The sequence below is a fragment of the Lemur catta genome, chromosome 9 (genome assembly GCF_020740605.2).
Source record: "Lemur catta isolate mLemCat1 chromosome 9, mLemCat1.pri, whole genome shotgun sequence".
NCBI lineage: Eukaryota > Metazoa > Chordata > Mammalia > Primates > Lemuridae > Lemur > Lemur catta.
Window position 1 is genome coordinate 1,595,216 of NC_059136.1, and position 10,611 is coordinate 1,605,826.

The following is a 10,611-nucleotide window of genomic DNA, read 5'->3' on the forward strand; positions in this document are numbered from 1 at the left end:
GGGACAGGTGGGCAGCACGCCCAGGCGCACTCTCCAACGCGTCCAGAGCCTCTGCTGGTCGGTCAGGGCGAGTCACCTTCGCGGTGGAGTCGTGAACGTCCTCTCTCCCTCTCTCGCCCTGCCCCCTCCTTTGCCCAAATTTGCCATCTTGCTACGAAGCAAACTCCCCCCAATTTTCCACCGGTAGCCCCTCCACAGCGCACTTGTGGGATGCAGAGGTGGCCCTGGTTGCATGGCACAGCGGCTCGGGCTGTGTCCCCAGCAGGGGACGTCCCCTCATGTGGCCTTTCGTTCACGCAAGCCTCCTGACGGGGCTGCCAGGAGTGGGCGCCTTCGCGAGTGTGACCTGTGGTCAGACGTTGACCAGACGCGCTTAGCATGGTCCCCTGTGGTAGCCTCACTGTGCGTTTCCTTTTTTGGGCTTTCAAAGATGTACATCCAAGCCTACAAGACCAGTAACCTGCGAATGAAGATCATCAAGAACGACTCCCCCGGCCACCCCCTGTACCTGGAGGGGGCCCTGACCCGGAGCACCCACTACCAGCAGTACCAGCCCGTCGTCACCCTGCAGAAGGGCTACACCATCCACTGGGACCACACAGCGCCCGCGGAACTCGCCATCTGGCTCATCAACTTCAACAAGTGAGTGGGGCCCGGCCAGGCCCGGCGGGACCGGGGACGGCTGTTCTGGCTGAGCTCAAAGTCCCGGACTTGCCGCGCACAGAACCTACGGCCAGGTGACCTCGCAGGGGGTACCTGGAGAGTTGACACCACCCAGGTGTCAAGAATCAGGCTGAGCCCCTACTGTGGGCCTGGGTGGCCTTGGGCGGGGCACCTGCCCTCCGGGGGCCTCCCTTGCTCCGTCTTTGGGACAGGGAGGTGCTGCCCGCGGGCGTGCAGTGAGGATGGCATGGCTGACGTGCGGCGGGCATTCCACCCCGACCTGGCAGTGCCAGGTGCTCACCAGATGGCAAAACCCCCGGGTGCTACTGTCGCCACTGTACAGAGCGAGGAGGCTCTGCGAGGTGCAGTGCCTGGGCCGAGGGCTCCCAGACAGGGCTCCGCATGTTCACGTGCGAGTGTTTTCTGTGCACGTTGCTCACCTGCCCTGGTACCCCTGTGAGAAAGACGTGTATCAGACACGGAAAGTGAGACCCAAAGGGATGAAACGGGCCCTCCGATTGCAGTGGACGCAGGGGGCCCACCGAGGTCCTGCAGACCCTGTGCCCTTTACGGCCCAGCGGAAGGATGTCCTTTCCCCGCCAGTGCGGGCGCTGGGACCCGTCTGGGTGCTCCTGTCACCGGGAGCCACCTTCTGTCCCTCTCCTCGCCCTGTGCACTCAGCATCACAGCAGGGTCCTTCCCACACTCCCCATGCAAAAGTGGGGTGCTGTCTGGTGGGGGCCCTTCCGTCTCTCTCGGGCGCGGAAGGCCCCGTGGCCCGGGTGTCCTCGCCTCTGACCTGACTCCGCCCTGCTCCAGGGGCGACTGGATCCGAGTGGGGCTGTGCTACCCGCGAGGCACCACCTTCTCCATCCTTGCGGACGTGCACAATCGCCTGCTGAAGCAGACGTCCAAGACGGGCACCTTCGCGAGGACCCTGCAGATGGAGAAACTGGGGCACGGCCCCCCCGGCAGGAGCCACTACTACTGGGACGAGGACTCGGGGTGAGTGGGCGCCCCGCGGCTGCAGGATGGCACTTGGCCTCAGGGACCCCGAGGACAGCCACGTAGCCGGTGCCGGTTAACGCGGCACTTTCCTAGGCACTTCCCGGCCGTGTGCTCCAATGACATTTTAACGCTGTTAAGCTTTGGGACTAAAACACCCTATTACATGCACGTGGGCTTTAGGGAATATACCTATTTCACTAAAAAGGTGAAGGCAGTGATCTTGGAATCCAGACAGCGTGGTACGGCATCCCAAATCCTCAGGACACCCGGCTGGGCCGGAGGCTTTTATCTCTGCCTTAGGGGAGGTAAGAGCGGCTCGCTGGCGACCGCAGCTCACAGCCGGCCCTGCTGGGTTTGGGCCCGCTGCCGATGGCGCCGTGGGAGAACGCGGCTTCCCCACACGGCCCAGGGTTACCTCCCTGGCCCCAGGCAGCGCCGGGCAGAGGCAGGCCGGCCAGGGGGCCCTCTCTCTCCGGGGCTGAGCCACACGTCCGGCCTGCCCGTCAGATCTGCCCCTGCTGCCCCAGGACAAGGTGGACAAGGGGCCGGGCCGGGGTCAAATGAGAGTCAGGTGAGTCCCCGAGACACTGTCCACACAGATTTTCTCTTCCTTTAGGATCATGGGAAATAGGATGTTCAAAAGATGTGAATTTTTCAAGTGGAAACTGCCACTAAACGAGTTGAACCACTTTGATCAAAAGGTTTAAAATCCAGGATTTGTCCCCTTATCACCTTAAGCAGGTTTTGCCGCGTAAGTCGGCCTTTCTGTTGGCAGCTCAACAGTCCCCGTGCCCTCGGTTGGGGGGTCACGCTCCCGTGCAGTGCTGCCTGCTGACAGCCGGGCTGTGGGCGCTGTTTCCTACGGAGGAGCCCCCACACCCAGGCTCGTTGAACCCGCAGGCTGCTTTTAGTCTTTCTGCCTTAACAATTTGTCATTATTCCTTTTCTCGGATGGAGAACACCTCCACAGTGGCTACCGTCCTATCTACTACTGGCTGGGACACTTGACAACCAGCTTGTCATTAGGGTAAAATAAAAATAGGTAGGTAGGGTGTGAAATACACAGCTCTGAACCACCTCTCAGCGTTTCCAGGTCCAGGGGCTGAGCTTACCAGCCGCCCCTAAGCAGGGATTATTCAGTTACGAGTCCGTGTGGTGTGGGGGTGCACAGCCCCGAAACATGACCCGGTCGCAGCCAGGGTCTGAGAGAGGCCGGCAGGCGGCTGTGCTCCTCTCATCCCTCCCGGGACGGCACAGGGCAGCCGACGGTGGCACATCCCAGACGAAGGTCAGAGCTGGGGACGGCACAGGGCAGCCGACGGCGGCACATCCCAGGCGTAGGTCAGAGCTGGGGACAGCACAGGGCAGCCGACGGCGGCACATCCCAGGTGTAGGTCAGAGCTGGGGAGGGCACAGGGCAGCCGATGGCGGCACATCCCAGACGAAGGTCAGAGCTGGGGAGGGCACAGGGCAGCCGACGGCGGCACATCCCAGACGTAGGTCAGAGCTGGGGAGGGCAGCTGCGACCTGTAAAACAAGGAGTGTGGGCGAGATGGTGTTTTAGGTCCCCCGGTTCAGGTAATCGGCTGCCTATGGCAACAAGGAAGCCCCAATACTGCTCAGTCTTGTGCGGAGGCCCCAGGACCAGTCCCACTTCTGCACGCCGGTGCCAGGGTGGTTTGACCCTGTTGGAGCCTCCGGGGCAGACGTGGCCAGGGCCACACCAGCTGCTGACCCTGCTGCTCTGCGGGGTGCAGGGAATGCAGGTGGGGTGCACTCCGCTCTCAGCCCTGGGCGAGGGACCCTCTAGCAGCTTCTGCGTCGTGCAGGGATCACATGATGCAAGAAACACAAAGTTCTTGATGGGGGTGGCTTCAAACAGGAAGCCCCTCGAGGTGGCCGTGCTACTGCGGGGATGCCAAGGCGTCTTCAAGTCGCACAACCCCAGCCGGGCCCCTGGGCTCCGGCGCTGAGCACAGCCAAGGCCCCGGGTGGAGGTGGCCCACCTGTCCCTTCTCTTTCTCACATCCCCATGTGTGCACACACACGCTCAGCCTTGCGTGTCAGCTCCTTGCTGCGCTGCCATCCGCCCCCAGTCCCTCGGCAGGCATGTGGCACGGCATGGCTGAGCCGGCCCACCACGTGGCCTTCCCACCACGCACCAGCCGGGAGTGGACAGGACCCCCTGGGCCTGGCGAGAGCGAGAATCGTCTCGGTTACTGGGTAGCCAATCGGTGGCCCCTCTGTGGTCCCAAGTGTGCCCGGCTGTGTGGTGGGGTCCGATGGGGCTTGGGGCGTGTCTGTGGAGAGGGGCTGTGCTAGTTAGGCCACAGGGCCTCATCCTGTGCTGACATGGGGCCCAGCCTGACAGCACTTTCCTGAGCCAGAGGAACGGGGACGGCGAGTCCCGAGTCACTGCCTTGGTTTCCTCGTAATCGAGTTAGGAAGGCGGAGAGCATGTCCTCGCCGGGCACAATGACGGGGGCCCAGCTCTGTCACTGCCCGGCTGCGTGGCCCTGGGTGTGTCACTGCACGTCTCTGAGCAGGGGTTCCCCACTGGGAAGTAAGGGTGACAGTAGTGTGGCCTGGACAGGGCTGTTCGAAGGTTCAGAGATAAAAAGTCGATTCACGGTGTGTGCCTGGCCTGGCGTGTAGCAATTGCTGTCATCATGCGCTTTCTTCCAATGCACTTTTTAAATTTCTCCAAGCACACATAGCCCTCTGGTGGACATGGCTCCGTCCTCGAGGCCTGCGGGTCTGACCGCGCAGCGGAGGACGGGCGCACGGCGCGGTGGGTGGCGGGAGGAGGGGGTGGATGCCAGGCTGAGGCCCCCCCCATGCCCCCACGCGCAGGCTGCTGTTCCTGAAGCTGAAGGCTCAGAACGAGAGGGAGAAGTTTGCCTTCTGCTCCGTGAAGGGCTGCGAGAGGATCAAGATCAAGGCGCTCATCCCCAAGAACGCGGGCGTCAGCGACTGCGCCGCCACGGCCTACCCCAAGTTCGCCGAGAGGGCCGTGGTGGACGTGCCGATGCCCCGGAAGCTCTCTGGTGCTCAGCTGGTGAGTGGCAGCCGCTGTCGGGCCCAGACCCCATGAGGCTGCTCTGCTCCGCGAGCCCCTCCTATGTGGGGTGGGGGGTGGGCGCCAGGGGAACGGCCAGGCCTGACCCCCGCCCGGGGTTCGTTCCCTCCCAGAAGACCAAGGACCGCTTCCTGGAGGTGAAGCTGGAGAGCTCCCGGCAGCACTTCTTCCACCTGCGGAGCGACGTGGCCCACATGGAGGTAGGTGTCCCCGGCCCACGGGGTCCTGCTGCCCACAGGGAGGCCTGTGGGGAGGTGGAGGCAACACGTCACCACACGCTGGACGGCTCTGGTTAAAACAAGGAGGGTCTTTCTCTCCCAGTTCGGGGCCTGAAGTCCAGGCGCTGGCGGGGCCGGGTCCCGCTGGAACCTCCGAGGGAGACCCTGATCCCCCGTCTCCCTCCGGATCCAGGCCTACCCCCAAACCCCAGATGATTTTGCCTTGAAATACTTAATTATGTCCGCCAAGACCCTGTTTCCAAACAGGGTCCAGGTGGGTGTGTCTCTTGGGGACGACTCCAGGCACTACTGGGGGCTCCAAGGCACGCAGGGGTTGATGCTGTGAGCAGCCCATCTGCATCTGCATGGGAGCTGCCTGCCCGGGTGGAGACCCTTGGGCCCCCGCCTCACCGGGTTGCCGTGGCTCTGCAGGTGGATGGGCGGAAGTACGCCGGCGCGGAAGATGGCATCCAGGTGGTGGTGATCGACGGGCACCAGGGACACGTGCTGAGCCACACCAGCTTCCGGAACGCCATTCTGCAGGGCATTCCATGGCAGCTCTTCAACTATGTGGCAGCCATACCCGACAAGTGAGTCCATGCCTCTGTCCCCAGAAGTGGCCGGTGGCACAACAGGCTCAGCCCCCCCTGTCCCTGAGGCCATCACCGCAGATGGGTCTGAGAACGCTCAGGGAGGGTCTGCAGGTGCCTGCAGGTTTTTGCTTAACTGCGGCCACTCCTCCAGCTCCGCCCGATGCTTCTGTGGCATTCCGCTTTCCTGTGCAGATTCATACAGAAGGACGAGATTTACTAATTTGGAAAAAATGCGTTTATCATCTAGTGATCAGTAGTTGTCACACCTTTTTTGGCCGGGGACTTTTTCTGGAAATGAAACGGGATGCAGAAGCTCAGACTAAGGGCCTAGAACTGGGCGGCCCTGTTCGGAACAGCCTGGGAGGCCCCTTTCAGCCGATGCCCTCCCCGGGGAGCCCACACGGGGAGGGTGGGCTGCGCTGGGTACCAGCCAGGAACCAGCACCACCAGACCCCACCCTGGAAAGCAGCAGGGAGTGGGCAAGGCAGGTCCTGTCCCACCCTTCCCAGCCCCCACAGGCCACCCCTGGCCCCAGGGAAAGGAGAGGGCAGCTGCTCACACCGAAAACATCAGGATGGCTTCCTGGGGCTGCCTCTGCCCTGTCCCCCTATGGGAGACCCCGTGCCGGCTGGCACAGGGGCCCGGAGGCCATGAGGATCGCATACCAGGGAGAGAGGGGCGCCTGGTGGGGCAGGCCGGCTTCTGGGCAGCGTCAGCAGGCTGTGGTGGCACAAGGAGCCTGTCTCCCTGCACCGCTGCCATGGGCTCACCCAGATCCCAACTAAGGGTGTGACCCATGCTTGAGTCCACCCGGCAGGAAGGCTGAGCTCCGCCAAGGGGCCGTCAGCTTCCTTCTGGAACGGAATGAGGGGGAAACATCCCCGGGAACAGAGGCTGAAGCCAAGGCGAGGATGGGTCTGCCATGAGGCCTCTCGCCTTGGCGGGTCTCACCGCACTGACCCTTCGGGCCTCCCGCCACAGCCTCCTCTCCCCTCCCCTCCGTCCTGATCCTGCGCAGGCCCTTTGCCCTTTTAGAGCTTTTCTGCAGCTCCCAGCGGGACACAACCAGAGGGAACAACGGGCCCCAGAACCCCGCACAGTTTTTCCATGTCTGGACTGTGGTCTGTGATTACGGGAGCTCCTCAGAGACGCGAGCTGGAGGCCCCGCCGAGCCTCGGCCCCGTTTCCATTCCCGAGTGGGGGCTCACGTCCTGCCGTCTGGCCAGCCCGCTGCGCCTGCCGCCGCGAGGCTGTGTTCCCAGACGTGAGACTGCACACACACGTCACCCAAGGTGGGGAGCAGATGCTCCTTGTTCCCAAGCTGGACTTTCACTGGGAAAGTCCCCTTGGCAGGTCCCCCTAGGCCTTTGTAACTACTTGCCTCAGTCTCCCCATTTGCAAAATGGAGGCCGTAACCCTGCCCTGCCTGACCTGGGGAGGAGGTGACGCGAGTGCAAGAGGTCGCCCTAAGCCCGTGGTAGCCACACGGTGCTCTCCCCGGAAAGATCTCAAACCCGGCCGTTCCCACCGCTCAGGGAGGCTGGCGCGGGGCTGCGGGCCCTTAGCCTGCACAGTCCCCGGGAGAGCTCGTCCAACGCAGATTCCGATGTGGAGAGACTGCTGCGGGTCGGGGCTGTGGTTCACAGGAGATCCCAGGTGACGCCAGGGCTGCTGGTCCCCGAGGCGCTAGTGCCATCGGCGGCTCCTGGGCGGCTCTGTGGTTTGACAGATGCTCCCGCCGTCTTTCCCTCGCTGCCCTCCTCCTGTGGGTGGGCTTCCCTGTCACCGTGTTCCTGTCCTGCCTGGGGACAGACGTGTACAAGCAGCCGGCAGAGTCCAGGCTTGGAGAAGGCCCCAGGCACCGGCTCTGGCCAGAGGCGCAGGCAGGTGCTCAGGATGCGCGTCACCGCGTGGAAAGAGCCCGTCATCTCGGCCCCAGGACAGACTGCCCCTTCTCGGATCCCTGGCCAGGCCCCTGGCGCTGTCCACTCGCTCACTCCGGCCGTCTAATCTGTCCCTTCTCGCTCAGCTCCATAGTCCTCGTGGTGTCGAAGGGAAGATACATCTCCAGAGGCCCGTGGACCAGAGTGCTGGAAAAGCTCGGGGCAGACAAGGGTGTCAAGTTGAAAGGTAAGAGCGTGGACTGTGTTTAAACTGCCCCCAAGCTGAGGAAGGCACAGGCCGGGCACGGAGGCTGCGGTCCCTTGCTAGGTCCGTAGCACCGTGTCCCACCAGGCTGGGTCCGGTCCCTTGCTCGGTCCGTAGCACCGTGTCCCACCAGGCTGGGTCCGGTCCCTTGCTCGGTCCGTGCACCGTGTCCCACCAGGCTGGGTCCGGTCCCTTGCTCGGTCCGTAGCACTGTGTCCCCCCCAGGCTGGGTCCGGTCCCTTGCTCGGTCCGTGCACCGTGTCCCACCAGGCTGGGTCCGGTCCCTTGCTCAGTCCGTGCACCGTGTCCCACCAGGCTGGGTCCGGCTCAGAACCCTCAGCACGGCTGAGGTCTACAGGAACGGATGGGCCACATGCCACCTATTTACCGCCCGCACTGCAGTGACTTCATTGTAATTTGCAACCAGGCACTGAAAGAAAATTGCTAGAGTTGTTCACTCATCTGCTCAGCAAGCGGGCTCTTTACCCAACCAAGCATCATCAGAGGAGGGGCTCTGTCTACCCCCTGCCCGGGTCTTGCCACCCCCACTGCAGGGGCCCCACATCCTCCTCAGCACCCCAGCTGGCGTCCACCCTGTGCAGCCCCTGCAGCTCGCAGAGCTCCGACTGGCTCCTCTGAGCTAGGTGGGGGTGGGGAGTGAAGGCCCAGACAGTCCCCTGGCTTGTCCAAGGTCACGTAGCACGTCTGAGGTCAAGCCCACACAGACTTGCTGGCTGTGCTGGAGGAGCCCGCCGGGACAGAAACATCAGTGTGACGCCTGCTGTCCTCACAGGCTAGATTCGGAGAGTCCTGGGGGAGGTGTCGAGGGCGAGAGAGCAGCTCCGCAGATGGTAGGGGTCACTGGCTGCTGTCGTGTCCCCCTGGCTGACACTGTGTGACTGTCCCACCGTTCAGGAACCACTGGTGTGGCAGGTGCTGTTACTTCCATGTTGGATGAGGATGCCGAGAATTAGGCAGTTAAGCCACTTGCTTACGGTCAGGATTTGGAGCCTAGTCTTCCCCATGCAAAGCCAGGCTTCTTAGTTACTTCCCATCCTGACTACGGAAAACTATGGGATGTCTGTCCCAGGCAGCAACTGGAGCAAAGTTAGAAACGGCGACGGCCCTTCAAACCAGCCGAAGGAGGACACCGGGGAAAGAGAAACATCTTTTCCAGCCCTGCAATTATTCCGGGGCCTCTGTCTTTTAAATTAAGACCCTGTTGCCAAAAGCTGATCTATGTAAGGTGACCTAAGTCAAGTGGCACTTGCCCAGTGGTGACAAATGTGTGCTGCCTGCCAGGCCGGGCTGTTCCTGAATCTAGACACGGGTTCCCACGGCCCTGGGGCGCTCGAGCTCTGCGAGGCGGAGGGCGCCGCACGGGGTTCCAGGTCCAGAGTTTTAATCTGAGCCGCACCGGTTACCCCGCGGCCCTGGGCAGATTCCTTCACTTCTCAGAAGCCCCTTCCAAAGCCACAGAGTGACAGAGCTGGGGAAGAGGCCTTGCAGAGCAGTGCCATCGTTAGGCAGATGGGAACACCAGGCTTCAGAGAGGGGCAGGGACTCGCTAGTGACAGTAGTGTCTGCTCAGAGGCAAGCGGGTTCCTGGGGGTGTCCTGCCTCCCGGCCCACCCCATCTCCTGCTGTGTGTGGCTGTTCTGCGCAGAGCGGAGCCACACCCTGCCACGGGGCTCAGGCGTGACCCTGCACGCTCCGTATGCACAAATGTCAGAGACTGTCAGCCGGGCACCGTGCCCTGCCCAGAGGGGCACAGTGTGTGTGGCTACGGGGTGCCTGGTGGGGGCGGGGGAGCATGGTGGGGGTACGGCGGCCATTCTCAGAGGGGTTTTGCTCACGTGAGCTATCGTTGCTTTCCAGAGAAAATGGCTTTCGTTGGCTACAAAGGCAGCTTCCGGCCCATCTGGGTTACTCTGGACACCGGGGACCACAAGGCCAAAATCTTTCAGGTCGTGCCCATCCCTGTGGTGAGGAAGAAGAAACTGTGAGGACAGCTGCCACCCGGGGCCCCATGGTGGACTGTGACGGTGACTTTGGCAGCGGCCCGGGGCAGGATGGCTGGTTCCCCCGGCCCTGTCCTGCGGCTGCCTGGGGAGGCCACGTGTCAGCCCCGATGGGCAAGGGACGGACATCGGAGCCCCTGGTGCTGCCACCTGCCCCCACTCAAGTGTCTACCTGCAGCCCCCGGGCGGCGTTGGCCCCTGCAGGGAGCCTTCCCTCTCCTGCAGCCTCTTGGGTGCTTCTCCCACCTGTGCCTCTTCCGCAGGGGCTGTGGGGACCACGAAAGGAGACCTGTGTCCTGCTGGCTACAAAGGCCCCTGGCCCGCTAGGACGTGGCCTGGAGGGCTGGCCACTCACAGGTCCCCATGGTCCCTGCAGACACGCGAGGGCGGTAGATGCAGGAGAAGGAGCCCTGGCCTTGGGGTGACTTTGATTCCTGTGAGGAGGAGCCAACCCGCGCGGGACAGCTCGCCAAACAGACCCCTGCCAAGGGAAGGAGGCAAGCCCTGCCTCGGGCCGTGCCCCACCTGAGACCAGGCGGGAGGCTGGCACTGGGACTAGGGGACTGTCGAAGGCCCTCGCAGTTCTGAGATTCCAGAAGTCTGTGGCCTTTCCCGCCGTACCTGGACCCAGCAGTAGGTGAGAACGTTCCCTGCTGCTGACCCCCACCAGGGCGCGCGGGCTGGAGCCGTGAGGACGGCCCGGGCTAAGGCTTGCGGTCCGCCGGGCGGGCAGTGAGGGCCCTGCACGCCGACGCCGGCACCCAGCCCCAGGCAGGCACAGGACAGCCCAGTGCCCGTCCAGAGGGAGGAGCCCAGGGCTCGGTGGCCAGGAAGGCTTCTCGCAGGAGGCGGCAGCGGTGAGGGAATGAAGGGTGGGGGGC

General features: G+C 63.3%; 1 protein-coding gene across 1 annotated transcript in view; it reads left to right on the plus strand.

The window, feature by feature from the left end:
* The window catches only part of LOC123645039 (cell migration inducing hyaluronidase 1), a 58,359-nt gene extending 48,375 nt beyond the window's left edge, over positions 1–9,984 (plus strand). Inside the window, exons 23-29 of the mRNA XM_045561538.1 lie at positions 431–642; positions 1,483–1,668; positions 4,525–4,729; positions 4,864–4,950; positions 5,401–5,558; positions 7,591–7,691; positions 9,588–9,984. Coding sequence (XP_045417494.1) covers positions 431–642; positions 1,483–1,668; positions 4,525–4,729; positions 4,864–4,950; positions 5,401–5,558; positions 7,591–7,691; positions 9,588–9,715 — 1,077 coding nt within the window. The 3' untranslated portion in view covers positions 9,716–9,984. The remainder of the gene's footprint in view (positions 1–430; positions 643–1,482; positions 1,669–4,524; positions 4,730–4,863; positions 4,951–5,400; positions 5,559–7,590; positions 7,692–9,587) is intronic.
* The last annotated feature ends 627 nt before the right edge of the window (positions 9,985–10,611 follow it).